Consider the following 17,589-nt stretch of genomic DNA (forward strand, 5'->3'; position numbering starts at 1 on the left):
TTTCTACACCAATCAATATTGGAGCATCTCAGCTCAAAGACAACCGCTACAAACAGTGACACGTACAGCAACAGTACGCGGCTTGCGCACAATAGAGCCATGCAACTAGCTAGAGCACGCGGCGGTGGTCCGTTGCCCCGCATGCCACCCTTTTCTTAATTTGTCCATCCATCCACCCACGCTTTCACGCATATATATCAACTGTTGTTGCTTTTTGGCTCCATTGGGGTTTCAAGATTCGTGCAATATTATTTGTCCCCACGGTACACTCCGTATCATGATTGTTTGCTAGTACTTGCTAGAAATTGATGTTTCGAGCTCTTCTTTTTCCCCCCAAATGAATTTAATCAGTCCCGTATTGAGGAAATTTTGTTACTGGGGTTGGTTTAATTATTATGGTTTATAAGTGAGCTAGATAGTAAGTGATTAATTTTAGTTCATTAGAGAATATACTCTTCAATGACAAATACGAGTGGAGTGTATAGTAGCCTAGCTCCACTCTTTTTAATTGGAAAAAATCTTTAATGACCCAAAATATGAGACCAATAAAAGGGACAAGTGAGGTGTCCCCATCCTATTGGATAATGAATTGGTCATCATTAATGATGGTCAACTCATTATCCAATAAGATGGGGACACCTCACTTGTCCCCTTTATTGGTCTCATATTTTGGGTCCCTATAGCAAACTCTCTAAGTTCATAGCAGTGAATCTTTGAAGAAAGTGTAGGCGGGTATATATTCTATATATAGAGACTAGAGAGAAATGACTCTTTTTCTTTACGGCTATTCTCATATTAGTTGCGTCCTGTATCATATCTTAATTTGAAGGGAAAGATGGTAAAAGAACCAGTTTCTATTATATTTGTGTTACAATATAATTAGGAAAAAGGATATTCCTTTATACATCCTTCAAGGTATTTCAACATTAGTCCCTAAAGTTATTGACATTGTTATTAAGTCCCCCAATTCCGATATTCTATTTCAAGTTAGTTCCTCCTATCCAGAGTAGAAGCAGCCGCTGGAATTAAATCGAAATAAGAGTAAGTACCAATTGGAGATATTAACTTGTAGTAACTCGTGAGAATGTGAGGATCTAATAGTAATGTCAAAGATTTCATAGACTAGTTTAAAATGACTTCGGAATTGGTAGACCTCATGGTAAGTTGAAACAATTTGAGAGGTTAATTAATTTCAGAGATATGAAAAACCAAATTAGATATAAGGGGCAAAGAAAAAAAAATTTAAATCACTTTGCATAACAAAAGAAGCACTTTCAAAAGGTAGATATATAGATGAAGTAATGTTTTAGGTAAAGTTCAAAAATATTTAAGCTGATTAATTACACTATCCATGTAGTTGGGTGAGGAGACGAGAGTATATTATGGAGGACCAAGTCAAAGAAAAAGAAGAGATCGATCGCATCAAGGAAAAAAAAAAAAAGAGAGATTGCCGTCATATATATTATACACAAATAATTGTGTGGGCCAAGGGGGGCAAAGCAGAGCAACAAAGAGCTCAAAATCAAAGGCTTGCTACAAATTTTCAAACCCTATTTCGACTTTTGATGAGTGATGGATGTCGTCTTTTGTTTCCTTGTTGCTTTTCTTTTTGAGTTCTTGTTTCCTTCTCAGTTTCTCGACCTTCACCATTTTCAGCGCATGTGATAATATAATATTAGCTACGTTGATATGAATTATAAATATTTGCATCGTAGTGGGAATTAAACTTATAATCTCTTGTCAGGGTGGAGGTGACATTGAAAAACATATAGATTCGACTCCTGGCTCATTATCAACCCAGCAACTCTCTCAACTAATGCATGCACAGTGTATATTAATTAGTACCTACTGATTAATGTTTTCTTATCTCTTGGATGTGCTAGCTGATCTATTCTTCCTTTTTCCTTTTCATTTTGAGGTTAGATGTGTTTTATTCCTGAAATTACACATGCCTGCTATAGTCAACGAGGTTGGACTTTCACTAGATTTGGAGCCTTGGCCTTGATGCAGGTTTTTCTTTTTTTTCATTTTTTTAAAGATTAATTACTATTTCTTTTTCTCAAAGGAAGTAAAGAAACTCAAGGATCTATGATTTCCTTTCTTCTTCGACGACCCGCCGGCCTGTTGGGAAAAAAAATTTATCTTCAATAGGACCTAACTACTGCTTGACACATTGGCACCTCAATGAGTTTGATTTCCCTTCTATAGATTAATAAATAAATGTATACTATCTTCGTAAAATATGGATAAAGCTTCTATAAACTTAAGTGGATAGGCGCACTTGGCTACCAAACTTTTTATCTCTTAGTTATGTTTTAAGATTTGTGTTACACATCAATGCTATCTTTGATATTTGTGCATTTATTTGTATCAAATGCTAGCACAAGTCTCAATGCAAAAACAACGGACAAAAAAGTTAATAGACAAAGAGCTTTTATTCACAAAGTGCTTGGTAGTGAGGTGTCATATTTCCATACACTTATTCCAATTCACTACCACTCCCCAACACATGTAAATGTCGGACCCGATTTTAATGAATGGAGGAGAATATGTCACCTTACTATCAAACACAAACTTATCTTTGGTACCCATGTGAATGTGGACCCCGATTTCAATGAGTTGAGGGGAATATGACACCTCACTACCAAGCACAAGCAAGGTTTTCAATATTGTTTATGTTAAGGGGGTGTTTGGTTCAATTTCTAGAAATTATAGAAAATGTTTTCCATCTAAAATATGATTTCCTTGTATTTCTTAAAAAAATTATAGGAAAAGTTTTGAGAAATAAAAAAGTACCAATTTTCTTTGTTTTGTACTTTGCTTGTTTGGTTCAAAACAAGAAAATAGCTCATAACTTTATAGAAAATAACAAGCTTTGGTAGGTTTTTAATTAAATATGGTATGTGTCAGATTTTTGGTGATTTCCTCTCATTTTTAGAGGAAATTGTTTTTTGTAAAATTTGGTAGGTTTTGATATTTTATAGAAAATATTTCTGTAATTTTTTTGTTGAACCAAACACAATTTACAGAAATCTCTGGTAAACTTTTAATTACAAATTTACCATTGTCAGATATTTTGAGAAAAGTTTTCTCAAAAAGTGTGCAACCAAACAGCCCCTAAAGCTTTAATTTTTTATGAGGAGCATATATGTTGATCACTATTTTTTATTAAGCAGAAATAAGAGTAGTGACTTGGAGAATTTTTTTTCAGATAAAAGCATGAGCAAATGAATGTAGCAATTTCTTATTAGTTGGCCAGCCGGTAAATAGACCTTTGCTCTTCCTAATGAGTCATCAACATTTTCCTTTCTCGGTCAATAAGTGAAACTGCATCGATCAAATGCATTGCTATTTTGCCACCGATCACACTGATTTTCGCCGAAGAACAACAAGATGATGAAGTGAGAAAAACTTAGTTCTATACTTGAGAATTGAGCACGTATCATATGATTGATTAGAATGGAATCATCAAAGCCTACAAAAGAGGAAGCAGAGCCTTTGCATCAATGTTGTACTACAGAAAGGTGAAGCAGTAAAACTGTAAACAGAGGCTGATTTTGACCACCATACTTCTACCCTTTACTTTCTACCCAGTGGCTGTGGCTGGTCAAATCAATGTTACCTACTTCAGAGCTCACCAAGGACTTCAAAATTTTCAAATGACCACACCTAAAATGCTTCATGTACTACTCTAATAAAATCAATCTTGTGAATCACATAAGCATTAGATATTCTTTTGAGGATCCTATTGGCCTCTATACTCTTAAATCTAGCCTCATTTGCTAGCTAGGAGGCTATTTGCTTCAAATGCTAAAATTATAGGATTTGGTTTCTCATCAAGAATTTTAAGTCCGCGTATTTTAAACATATTTTAAAATTTCTAATCTTTTGTTTGGTTCAAATTGATTTGAGGAAAGCAAATGTGTGAATATATATAATGTCAAAAACTTTAATTTTTTAGCATTCAGAAAACTCTCCAAATTGTAGGATTTAGCAAATCCCAAAAGTTACTTTTTTTCCATTTTATGGATACCTAATGTTAAATTTTTTTGAAAGAGATTCTATATGGAATCCCATAAATGAAAATGAGACACTTTTTACTCAAGAAATTCAAATCCACCTCAAGTGATAAAAGTTTTGTTGAACCAATCAACCCCTAAGAGCATCTCATCTCCAACGGAGAGGCTATTTGACGCGAAAACCCAATTTGACGCGATTTTATCCCTCCAACCCAACTCTAAAACTCACGCTATTTTGATAACTGCTACAGTGCTGCACCAAATTTGGCACAGCACTGTAGCTTTGGTGCATCATTTTAATTTATTTTTAGCCTTTTATTTTTTTAATTATTTAGATAAAAATAATAATACAACATAACTTAGCACATAATTAATTAAATATCCCTTTTATTACACAATAATTTATGTTGTATTATCATTTTCTTTAATAATAAATTTATGTGCTAATTCATAAAATATATGTGCTAATTCTAAATTTATATTATTTTTATAACAAATAATAATACAACATAATAATATTTTAATAATATATTTTATAATAATAAATTTATGTTGTATTATAATAAAAAATTACACATAAATTAGCACATAAATTTATGAAAGTAATATTTTAACTTGATTAAGCATTATTTTCATATTTGTATTTTATTCATAAAATATATTATTATAATTAATTATATGTAATGTATTATATAATTATATAATATATAATTTGTTAAATATTTTAAATAGATAAAAATTTTAGAAGATAAGAATCATAAAATGAATATTCTTTTTGGTGTAAAATTTGGTGTAATGGGTTGGAGATGAAATAGTGATTCGGTGTAAAAACTACACCAACTTAGTGTAAAAACTATACTATTTTGAGTTTTTGGGTTGGAGATGCTTTAAGAGAACATTTCTCTACACTAATATTTACAAAGAAGAAAAGAACAATGATCAACTTAAAATAATTTTGGAGAAGCAAAAGTGATCAGAAAGCAGCACATGAGCAGTGATCTTGTGTTTGTCTGTTAGTATCTAAGAGCACTTAGCCCATTGTCTTTTTTTTTAAGGACTTAATCTACCCTTGGTAACACTCCACGCTCAAAAAGTCCAAGTGTAGTAGGTGTTGTGCGTTTTGAGCATCAAGGAGCTCCCTTCTCCCAATTGTGCCAGAGGTCAAACCCTACTAAAGTAAAAACAAAATCCTTCTAATTAAACAATTGGGTTATTAAAATCACACCTCTATCGATCTCAGTGGCCAACACCCAACTGACAGGGAAACACTACAAGCATAAACTAAATCTCTCTAAATTCCATCAAGAATGGAGAACTTCTGAATAACTCCCTATTGCAGAGTTACTTGCATGTAAGCCTTCGAAACTCTGCAATTCGAAATTTTAGTTCTTTATGAGAGTTTTCAGAGATGTAATGTGAATGGAAAACTCAATTACATCAAATCTTTTACAGTGAAGTAGTTCCATAACTTTACTTAAAACGATTAGTTATTTATATAAAACATGCTTTTGAGCAAACGTACAATGAGAATGACGATGAGTCATCGAGGAAACTTTTGCAATGACAGGGGATTAATCAAACTTACCCATGCAAGTTACAGTAAATCTTTTACCATTCGAGATGTTTATGAAATTTTTTCCCTTGATCTTTATGCACTCAAATGTAGCATCTACCCTCGCAATTTAATGAAGCTCCCCCATATGGAATAGCAACTGAATCCACAAGCCAAAAATGTGTGCCTTCGCTCATAAATATACGAGTTGATTGAGGAGAGAATTGAACACAAAGGCATTGATGGCATTTGACAGGACATCACACAGAATACAATAATACATAAATATATATTTTTTCAACAGAAAAGAAAAAGGCCCTCTCTCTCTCTCTCTCTCTACTCTCTAGCCTCTCTGCTCTCTTTTCTGTCTTCCTCATATCGCCCAATTCATCAAAGCAAAATTTGGTCCCCAGAGCTCAGCAAGAGATGGAGCCCAATTCCTCCTCCCATTAAGAATCTTAATCGTGACAAATTAATTAAGACTAAAATTCAGATAATGGAACGGTTGGGTCTCTTAATTTGGATCAGGAGACGAGGAAACTGATGAGGGCAACACTTGCCATGAATCTAAGCTCGATGAGCTCTCGTAGCTAAAACATGAAGCAATCACCTCATTTGGGCTCGGTGGGTTTAAGCAACAACTCTTCCTCTTATTGCACCCATTACCCATTAATTCAACAATGAGCCCACGGCACTCCTCAACATTTTCCTGCAAAAAATTTCATAAAAGCGATCAGTTTTCGTAAATTGCTGATTGAACTGAGAACGAGTAAGAATCAAAATCAAACCTTGGAGACCTGAAGCAGGTCAAAAATGTGCTGCATTGCATCAGAATGCACCCCCGTTGCTTGCATCGTTGCAGCAGCAGCCCAAACAGAGGGGGGGAACTGAACCCATCTCCAATCTAATTAGCAAATAAAAATCCAATTTTTACCACAAGGATGATAAGAAACCTCAAACAAAAAGCAAAAAAAGATCGCATTTTGACAAAAACCCACCGGATAAAACTGAGGCCAGAACATGCTCACAGCTCCTCAAGACCTCAACAGCAGTATCATCATCACAATCCTTCAACTTTGGCAAAATGCACTGAATAAAATCCAGGGCGGTGACCGGATTCATTCTCCAACCGAGCGTAGTTAAAACCAGCAACTCCATCCTCCTCACGGTCTTAGCTTCGAACACAAACCCGGCAACTTCCTCCGCCGCCGGCGGAATCTGAAGGTCCAACAAGAACGGGACACGTGTCTCCTCGACCTTAGCGGCGAGGGCGAGGCAAGCAACCGCAGAGAGCTGCTTCATCCACGGCTTGTCCTGCTGTAATCGTAGTCCAGCGGAGCAGAGGAAGCAGCGGTCGAGGTAGTTGACTGCTAAGAGAATGGTGAGCGCATTGAACCCAAATCTTGAGCTTGTGGTTTTGATCCATTGAACCGCGTCGTTTCTCGCTGAGAGGAGATATGGGTCGTTGAGATTAGTGAAGTTTTGAGGTTTTTGCTCGTTCGTTAGGAGAGAGGAGAGGAATTCGTCTGCGTCCGAGTTGGGTTCAAAAAGATGAGTTCTTTCTACATTGGGTTCATAGAGTTCTTCGATGAAGGGCTCTTCAGGGCAAAAGAGGGGGTCAAAGGGAGCTGCCATTGCTTCGGGCTCTTGTGGGTTTAGAGGGAATAGGAGAAGAGAGAGCTGGCTCTTCTTCTTCCTCCTCCTCTCATTTTTCCAATGTCTTTGAGAAATTTTAGCCAACACTTTTTGTGAGTGTTTTGTTGTAGTTGAAGCAGGCTGCTTCTGTTTGAAGTGAGGGGAGGAGAGGACAAGAGGGTGGGTTTTATTGGGCAGGGATTTCTTATGTTTTTCCCCCTTCTTTTTTCAAATTCAACTATGGGTGCTTCTATTGTTTAGGTTTTTTTTTTCCTCTTCATATTTATGTGAAGATATTTCATAATTTCCATTTTAAGTGTTAAGCCATTTTAGGGGCTGTTCTTGTAGAACTAAAACGCTCACCTGAAACACTTAAAGAAGCAACTCACTCACCTGGAACACTCAAAGAACAACACGTTCATACGTGTTCTCCTGATTGAAGGAGCAGGAGAAAAATGCACACAAGATATTTTTATTGAAACAAAAACTCCACTGCTCATCAAAAACAGCGTACAACCCAGTGATTAAATAGCTAACTCAAATCAACTACCTAACAAACTCCTAATGATAAATCACAACCACTTCCAATCTCCTAATCACAAATCTCAACTTCTAACAGTCTCCTAAATCTCAACTGCTTAACAATCTCCTAATGACTCAAACAAACACATACGTCAGGATTATTTCCCAACATACTCCCCCTAATCTTGACGTGGGAACTCAAGGTTTCTGACCCCAAGTAGCTTGCACATTTCTCCAAATTTTACTCTGGCAAGTGCTTTGGTCATGATATCTGCACGTTGCTCATTTGTGCTCACATGCCCAACAACGATCAGTTCCTTTTCAACACACTCACGGATGAAGTGAAAACGCGTGTCGATGTGCTTGCTCCTCCCATGGAACACTGGATTCTTCATCAACGCAATTGCTGATTTGTTGTCGACGTAGAGGGTGATTGGTTTAGGATCTCGTCCAGTTACTTCGCTCAACAATGCCCTCAGCCATATGCCTTGGCAAGCTGCTACTGTGGTTGCCATAAACTCGGCTTCACATGATGATAACGCCACGCTCTTCTGCTTCTGCGACACCCAAGATATCAAATTCCCGCAGAAGTAAAATGCCAATCCGCTTGTGCTCTTCCTGTCATCAACATCACCGGCGAGATTACTGTCGCTGTACCCTACTAAATTCTCATCTCCTCCCCTAGTGTAACACAGGCCAAAGTTGATACTCCCCTTCACATACCTCAGTATCTGCTTGACAGCTTGGAAATGTGAACTTCGTGGCTTTTCCATATATCTGCTCACCATCCCGACAGCGTAGGCCAGATCCGGTCGGGTGTGAAGCAAATATCTTAGACTTCCAATCAAACGCCTGTACTTGGTTGGGTTCACTAGCTCTCCTCCTTCTTCTTTTCTAAGCTTCAGCTTGGGCTCCATCGGGCATTTTGTGGGATTGCAATCACTCATACCTGCTAGCTCCAATATTTTCTTGGCGTATGAGGCTTGCTTCAGTGAGATGCACTGATTTCTTTGCTCCACTTCAATGCCCAGATAGTATGAAAGATGTCCCAAGTCACTCATCTCAAACTCTTTCATCATTTGCTGCTTAAATTGCTCGATCTCTTGTGCACTAGTACCAGTAACAATCAGATCATCAACATAGACACCGATCACAAGAGTTTCTGCATCTTTGTTTCTCCTGTAGACTGCCTGTTCTTGTGGACATTTCTCAAAACCGAGACTCTTCAGACTCTTATCCAGTCGCATGTTCCACGCTCTAGGTGCTTGTCGCAGCCCGTAGAGCGCCTTAGATAATTTGTACACCTTGTCTTCTTGATTCTTCTTGATGTACCCCTCCGGCTGGCACACATACACTTCTTCTTGGAGGTCGCCATTCAAAAAGGCTGACTTGACATCCATATGATGAACCTCCCAACCTCGTTGAACTGCGATAGCGAGCAATAACCTCACAGTCTCCATCCTTGTTACTGGCGCAAAGACCTCTTCGACGTCAATGCCTTGTTGCTGCACGTACCCCTTTGCGACGAGCCTTGCCTTGTGCTTCACCACATTTCCTTCCGAGTCCTTCTTGAGCTTGTACACCCACTTAACTCCAATGGGCTTATGTCCTGGTGGCAACTCGGTCAAGAACCAAGTCTTGTTCTTCTCGATGGCATCAATTTCTTGTTGCATCGCCATCAGCCACTGTTTCTCTTTAGCAGCCTCGCAGTACGTCACCGGCTCCTCGGCGGCGAGAAGGAATAGCTCGTGCTCACACTCGACCTCCTCGGTTTCAGCATAAATTTCATTGAGAGCACGATAACGCCTTGGCCTATCATCAGAAGATGAATCATTAGAGCTCAGGGAAGCGCTTGGTGGAGTTGTCGGTGTCGTTGGAATTGCCACGCTCGGCTGATCCACATTATCGCCACCTGCGACGTCGTGGTCTGGAGTATTCGCTGTAGATGCAAGTATGGGTGAATTTGACACCAGGGGTGGAGAAACGGCCTCCTGCTGCTCGTGCTCCGGCTGGCATGATTCACCTCCCTTCTCAACAGTGAATGTTATCCGACTTTCTGGATCATTGCTGATTGTTTCATCCCACTCCCATCTCTTATTTTCATCAAACACAACATCTCTGCTCACATACAACTTGTTGCGCCGTGGATCGTATACACGATGAGCTTTACTCCCGGCTTCCACACCGAGATACACCATGGGAGTGCTTCTATCATCGAGCTTCTTAGTGAACACGTTTGGCACCTTAACATGTGCAGTGCACCCGAAAACCCTCAGGTGCTCAAGATGAGGTTTCCTGCTAGTCCACATCTCATAGGGGGTTTTGCCAGTCAAGGCTTTCGTCGGTACTCGATTTAGTATGTAGACAGCATGCCTCACTGCCTCCCCCCACAACTTTGCAGGCACACACATGCTCTTTAGTAAGCTCCTTGCCATCTCTAAGACAGTACGATTTCTTCGTTCAACAACGCCGTTTTGTTGTGGCGTGTAGGGCGCTGTCAAGTGCCGCTGGATGCCTTCATCTTCACACAGAGTTGTGAACTGTCGGGATAAGAACTCGCCACCACGATCAGTTCTCAACACCTTTATCTTGTGCTCAACCTCCTTCTCGATCAATGTCTTGAACTTCTTGAACGCCCCAAATGCTTCACTCTTCTGCTTGATCATGTACACCCACATCATCCGGCTATAGTCGTCAACAAGGAGGAGGAAGTATCTGTTGCCGGCGGGTGTCTCCGGTATTATCGGTCCACACAAATCCGCGTGCACTAACTGTAGCGGGTGTTCGGCTCTGAAGTTAGCCTGTGAGGGGAAGGCATTCCTAGTTTCAGGCACACACATGCTCTTTAGTAAGCTCCTTGCCATCTCTAAGACAGTACGATTTCTTCGTTCAACAACGCCGTTTTGTTGTGGCGTGTAGGGCGCTGTCAAGTGCCGCTGGATGCCTTCATCTTCACACAGAGTTGTGAACTGTCGGGATAAGAACTCGCCACCACGATCAGTTCTCAACACCTTTATCTTGTGCTCAACCTCCTTCTCGATCAATGTCTTGAACTTCTTGAACGCCCCAAATGCTTCACTCTTCTGCTTGATCATGTACACCCACATCATCCGGCTATAGTCGTCAACAAGGAGGAGGAAATATCTATTGCCGGCGGGTGTCTCTGGAGTTATTGGTCCACACAGATCTGCGTGTACCAATTGCAGCGGGTGTTCGGCTCTGAAGTTCGCCTGGGAGGGGAAGGCATTCCTCGCTTGCTTGGCCACAAGACATCCCTCGCAAATCTGCGTAGGATGATCAATCTTAGGGACCCCGTGTGCCATCTCTCGATCTCCCATCATCTTGAGTGCCTGGAAGCTCACGTGCCCTAGCCTCGCATGCCACAACCAAGCTGGATCCTCCATGCTTGCTGTCAAACAAACAGGTTCACAAGTTTCCAACAAAACTTTGTAGAGCCTGTTGGGGGATCTCTTGACATTGAACAACAATTTCCCATTCCTGTCATATATCCTCAGAAATGCTCCACACATAACAGCCCTACTTCCATCTTCAGAGAGCTGGCCAAGACTTATAATATTGCTACAAAGACTTGGTATGAAATATACCTCCGGTAGTAGTCGTTGTTCGCCATTCTTGCATTGAAATAGGATGGATCCCTTCCCTTTGATTTGCACCATCGAGCCATCGCCAAACTTCACCTGCCCATGGATGCTCTCATCCAAGTGCTTGAACATAGATCGTTGGCCTGTCATGTGGTTGCTGGCCCCATTGTCCAGGTACCACACGTCAGACCCGACTGGTGCCTTCTCGACTGTTTGTAGCTTCGGAATAACATTCTCCTCGTTCAACAACACCATGTTGTGCATGCCCCCCGCGCACTCGGCCATGAGTAGTGCTGGCTCGTCATCTTGAACACGGGTGAGATTGGCTTCCTCGTCTCGGTGCTTATTACGACACTCCGAGGCATAGTGCCCGAAATTGTTGCAGTTGAAACACTTGATCGTGCTCTTGTCTCGGCCTCCTTCACGACCCCCGTTTGTTCCCTGGCGAGTACTGGTGCTACTGCCATGACCTCCATTGCCGCGGCCTCGGCCACGACCACGGCCGCGTGCGTTACTACGCCCATGCCCGCGATTGTTTAGAAAAGAAGATTCCTTTCCCCTTGATGACTTTGCGTCGGGTTTAGGATCCCCTCTTATTAGAAGCGCCTGTTCGTGCCGGTTGTCGTAGTCACGGTAGCGCTCCTCATGCGCCTTTAGAGCACCAATCACCTCGTCCACCTGCATGGTCTTGAGATCGCCGAACTGTTCCATAGTCGCGGCGATCTGCAAGAACTTTGGTGGCACACAACGAAGAAGTTTCTTCACCACATGGCTCTCTTCCATTGTCTCCCCAAGAGATCGGATCTGGTTCACAAGGGTAGTGAGTTTTGTAGCGAACTCATCCACCGACTGCGCATCGCCCATGCGCAGATTCTCAAACTCCCACCGAAGTGCTTGGAGTTTGACTTCTTTCACACGTTCCACACCAACGTGCATGGTTCTGAGTGCCTCCCAGGCCTCACGTGCAGTCTCCTTGCCAGCGAGTTGAAGCATCGTCTCCTCCGAGATCGCCTGGTAAATGACGGCGAGCGCCATCTGATCCTTCTTCTCGTCCACCGATTCGCCATCATCAGTGGCCTCGACCGCCGCCCAAACCCCTTGGGCGCGCATGTTGGCCTTCATCTTCATTACCCACGCCGGGTAATTCGACTTTGACAGCATCGGGTACTTGAGAGTTACTGAACCTTCTCTAGCCGCAGCTTGCGACGTTGCCGTGTCGGTGAGCTCCTCACTCCCGCTCTGGGATTTGCTTGGCGACGGCATCTGCTTTGGCATACCAGCGCTCTGATACCACGTGTAGAACTAAAACGCTCACCTGAAACACTTAAAGAAGCAACTCACTCACCTGGAACACTCAAAGAACAACACGTTCATACGTGTTCTCCTGATTGAAGGAGCAGGAGAAAAATGCACACAAGATATTTTTATTGAAACAAAAACTCCACTGCTCATCAAAAACAGCGTACAACCCAGTGATTAAATAGCTAACTCAAATCAACTACCTAACAAACTCCTAATGATAAATCACAACCACTTCCAATCTCCTAATCACAAATCTCAACTTCTAACAGTCTCCTAAATCTCAACTGCTTAACAATCTCCTAATGACTCAAACAAACACATACGTCAGGATTATTTCCCAACAGTTCTTATTCACACATTTTGTGGGTTTTGCATTGGAAAGTGGGATTCACAAGCTTAAAATCCTACCTTGTTATCAAATATATTGTTTGTTTTTGCTATTTTTCACGTCTTGAATGTGAGGTTGACACGTGAGATGGATGCATCTATTGTACTCCCCTAAAATTATGTTGATTTCACACGGATTTGTGATTCTAGTCACATATCATTAACAAGATGCATGTGCAACCAAACAATATTGATTAGATTTTATCACTTATACAAATATAATTTAATATGTGTTGCAAAACAAACGTGATTTTGAGTACGGATGACCCATGATATGCATAAAAAAACAATCCCTGAACCAAACAGCCGCTATATAAACTATGGAATCTCCAATGTTTTTATGTTGAATTGGACAACTACATTTTAATTACTCTTTACTAGTATTCCAGTGCATGCGATATGTGCATGATGCAATACACTTGTGTATGATAACAATGCTTTCAAACTCTAAATTCCTTATAGATCTCCAATATAAATGAAGAGGGATAAAATATTTTATATAATTTAAATGAAGGGGATTAAATTAAAGCACTCACATAACCGTTGAATTTACATTTGCTTCTTCTTCTTCTTCTCTCCCAAACCTTATACTCAATATTTTCATGTCGTCAAACAGTTAAAAGATTTTTTGGATTTTACTGCGTTAGGGTTTTGAGCGTGGGAGGTTTGTGGGTTAGTTAAGGGAGTTTAGCAGATTTTTTATTAGCCTCCTTTCAAGTTCACCCTAAAAGTAACTTCCAAGTTGTATATAAATATTGAGGGTATTATTGGTATTTTTAAAATGAAGTTCGCAGGCCTAACAATATGGGTATTCTTGGTAAATAGGGTGGAATTAAAATATCAATATAAGTATTCTTGACAAATATGGTGTAATTAAAATACCAATATGGGTAACTTCTAAGATATATCTGTAAAAATTATTGAAAAGACTTTCTAAATGTTTTATATTGTTTAGTTGTTAGATAACAATTATTATGTATTCTAATCTATAAATGTATAAATTACTATAGGTGGCAGAATTAGTACACAAGAAATTTAATTTCTGAATGGAATATTAGAAATTACGGTTTAGTTATCATTATCATTGTTCTAAAAAAGATACAAACTCTAAAGAGTGAATATCTAAAATGAGGGAAATGATTTTAGACGTAGATTTGAAAATTTAAAAATTTGAGGTACTATCATGAAACTAGAGTAGATATGTGGGGTGGACAAAAAAATGAGTAGTGTACTATAACAATTGTGCTACTCTTGTACTATTATACATAAATAGCGTCCGTAGCGGTTCATATTTTTTCTTTGTAATTTTATAAGAAAAGCTTCCTATTTTTTGTGTGATAGTGCAATAATGGTATAAGTCCTATGTATAATCACCTCTCCTAAAAAAACACCCCGAAAATTCTGCTGCCTAATATATAAAACTGGTGTGCACCCCGTGCAAATCACGACCTCCGATTTTTTATTTCTGTTACAATAATTATGTATTTAGATATAGTTTTTATAAGCGTTACAATAACATTATCATAGAGCAATAGATATAGGTCGGAGCTGGGTCAAAATTTTGGTGTATTTAGGATTTTAATACTCCTTTGCGTTGCTTTGCTTTGGTTCTACGGGCACTTGCGCCGAGCCGGAGAGAGGGCATAGGAATTGGGGATGTTGTTATGAGAACAAGGACCAAGAAAAAGGACCACGTCCACAGATTTTGGTCTCATGATTATTAACTCATTCGAACGCAGGGTTACATAATTAGGAGTGATAGGATTTTGGCATTATTGACATTGTAGTGCACTGTTTGGATTTCGCTTTGATTACCATCATAATTGCGATTTAGAGTATGATTATGAGGTTATCGGCATCATGTATCTTCGTGTTTGTGTGACAGGGCGTTGATGGAACATTTAATGAGTTAATTTGATTATCAGAACCTAGAGTAAAAACTATTATAGCGTGCATATATAAGTCAATAATTCGAATCGGTGATTCTATTAACTAATTATGCTATGGTAGTGTAGTAGCAGGGGCGGTCTTTGAGCCCGTGTATCCATTATCCATACATACGGTCATGAGATTGGTAATTATTATTATACTTGTGACCCTGGAGCCCGTTGGCGGAGCCACATGAGGCTTGCCCGCCCTGGGCAGCTGCCCAGGACAAGAAAGTAAAATCGGGGAGCCTTGTCGCCGGCTTCTGGAGGCCCGTCGTCCACTCCGACAAGGAGAGCCCCGCAACGGCCGAGCTCGAGGAGCAGGAGGACGAGTCATCTCCTTCGCCGATGTTTACGTCTTGGGATTTATCGCCAGCAAGAATTATCTTTTCGCCAGGGAAAAAAATCCTGGCTACGCCACTGCTGGAGTCTAATAACAACTTAATGCATGCCATTTGTCTTTTGTTGAGTTGGAGTTCCTGCGGAACGTCGGGTAGGGTTAGGGATTTAGGGTTGTTAGGGTTAGAGTCGTGTCGAAAGTTATTAATTGCGTAGTTATAACCCTAATAACCCTTATGGAAATAGTCAGTAGTCTATGTTATGGCCCTAATCTTGGTAGCAGTGAAGGATATATATGAGGGGCTGTTTGGATAAGTTTTTTTGGGTGGTAAAAGAGGAGAAAGCTGTCAAAAATGTCAGTTTTTTGACAGCTTTCCCCTAAAATCATCTTTTTAATAGGTGATTTTGAGGGAAAGCTGCCAAAAAACTGATATTTTTGACAGCTTTTCTCACTTTTACCACCAAAAAAAAAGGAACCAAACAGCCCATGAATGAACCCACGTAATAAACATTTTAAGCGGCTGGTTATTCCATTTTTCAAAATATTGTGGAGCACGTGGCTCTAGCCAGAGTATAGCATTTAATGCCATCGCTAGCATGTGTCTATATATTAATTAATAATAACATGGCTTGATCTAAACACAAAATTTCCCTCATAACTTTTTCCCACACGTACGAGAAGATCTCTCCCCATATCCCCAGCCACTACTCTCTGAACAGTTCCCTCGCTCCCCTTGTAGACTAATATTACCCAGGACCATCAAACATCATTCATATACGCACTTTGGCAAATTACATTTACATAGCCAATATTAATTATACCATCTAATTATGGGTAGAATGATTCATGTACCACTAATACATAGCTAAAGCCTGTGTTTCATAAATGATACTCTACCCTTTTCATCCAAGATGAGTCGTATAACTGGGTTGAGAAATGATAGAGGCACATTCTGTTGGAGTTGTAACTTAAAACTTGGGTTTGTAGAGGAAAAGAGGAAAACTTTAGTCCCACATTGGAAAAGAGATGGAAAGATAGACTCTTTATAAGCCTTCTCTTTCTCTCCTATGCCTAGAAGAAAACAAAGGTTATGCTCCACACCACACACGCGCGCGCCGGCCGGGTCGGGTTCGGGTTCGGGTCGGGTGGCGCGCGCACACGACCTGCGGACACGAATGCCGCTCCGGATTAATGGGCCTTTAATCTGATACATTTTTATTTTTGAATTAAATTTTGAAACGGTAATATTCATGAGATTTAAATCAGAATCAAAACGGAAAAAGAACTTTTATGAGAATTAAATCGGTAATTATAATGAAAACGGATTTTTATTAAATCAGTAATTAAAACCGATTCGAGTTTTTATGAGAATTAAATCCGCGGGATTTGTAACGGTTGTTTTTTCCCCTATAAAAACCAACACCTGCCGAAGGCTAGAGACACAGATTTACAAACGAATTTCTCCTCTTCTTCTCTTTCAAAATATTTGCTATTATATTCTGTTGGTTCCCTGAAAGTCTAGAAGAGTTCGCAAAGCCTTCTTGAAGCTCGTGCCGACGAGAAGGAGGTCGCCTGACCGAGGGTCGTTGTATCTCCGGAAACTTTTGCCACGTAGCCCTGTACGAGAGGGGGCAATTAGATTCTTGGGACAGTGCTTGCACGCCTCGACCATCAGGCCGTATTTCTAACTTTATTTACTTTTCATTTGATATATTTCTTATATCTGTGTTATAATAGTGATTATCTGTTAATTATCTGTGTTATAACACACTCTCCACCACACCTCCAACCATATCTCCCCTCCTGCTACACCACACCTCCAACCTTATCTCAAGCGGGCCCCGGTGCACTGTAGCAGGGGGGGTGTGGCTGGAGGTGTGGTGGAGAGTGTGCCTCTAGTGCCTCTCAATTGGGTTACTAAATAATACATGATTGTAATTAAAAACAAATAATAATTAATGACTTATTTAATAACACAATTTGCACCCAAAAAAGAAAAAACTTGCGTGTTACATTATATCAATGCACTTCTATCAAACAACTAATCATGAAAATCAACAGAAGAAGACACATACAAGATAGAACACTCTCCAAAAGGGAAAAAAAGATCTCTCTATCTCCCTCCCTCTCTCTCTCTCTCTCTGCTCCAAAGTAGAGCAAATGAAAAGTGACCAGGAGAGGATGAGGACGTTTTTTGTCCAACGGACAACTCAAGATAAAAACCAGTACGTTCCACTACACGATTAAGCCAACAGGACTCAACAGTCACATGAATAGTCTTTTTTTTATAAATAAAAAAAGG

General features: G+C 40.0%; 1 protein-coding gene across 1 annotated transcript; it reads right to left on the reverse strand.

Moving 5' to 3' along the window:
- Positions 5,760–7,373, reverse strand: LOC109845903 (cyclin-D3-3-like). The gene is made up of 3 exons (XM_020415155.1): positions 6,570–7,373; positions 6,360–6,475; positions 5,760–6,280 (listed from the first exon to the last, which is right to left on the reverse strand). The coding sequence occupies exons 1-3, from the start codon at positions 7,204–7,206 to the stop codon at positions 6,086–6,088; spliced, it is 948 nt and encodes a 315-aa protein (XP_020270744.1). The 5' UTR covers positions 7,207–7,373; the 3' UTR covers positions 5,760–6,085.

This window comes from Asparagus officinalis, chromosome 1 (assembly GCF_001876935.1).
Source record: "Asparagus officinalis chromosome 1, Aspof.V1, whole genome shotgun sequence".
In the NCBI taxonomy this organism is placed as follows: domain Eukaryota; kingdom Viridiplantae; phylum Streptophyta; class Magnoliopsida; order Asparagales; family Asparagaceae; genus Asparagus; species Asparagus officinalis.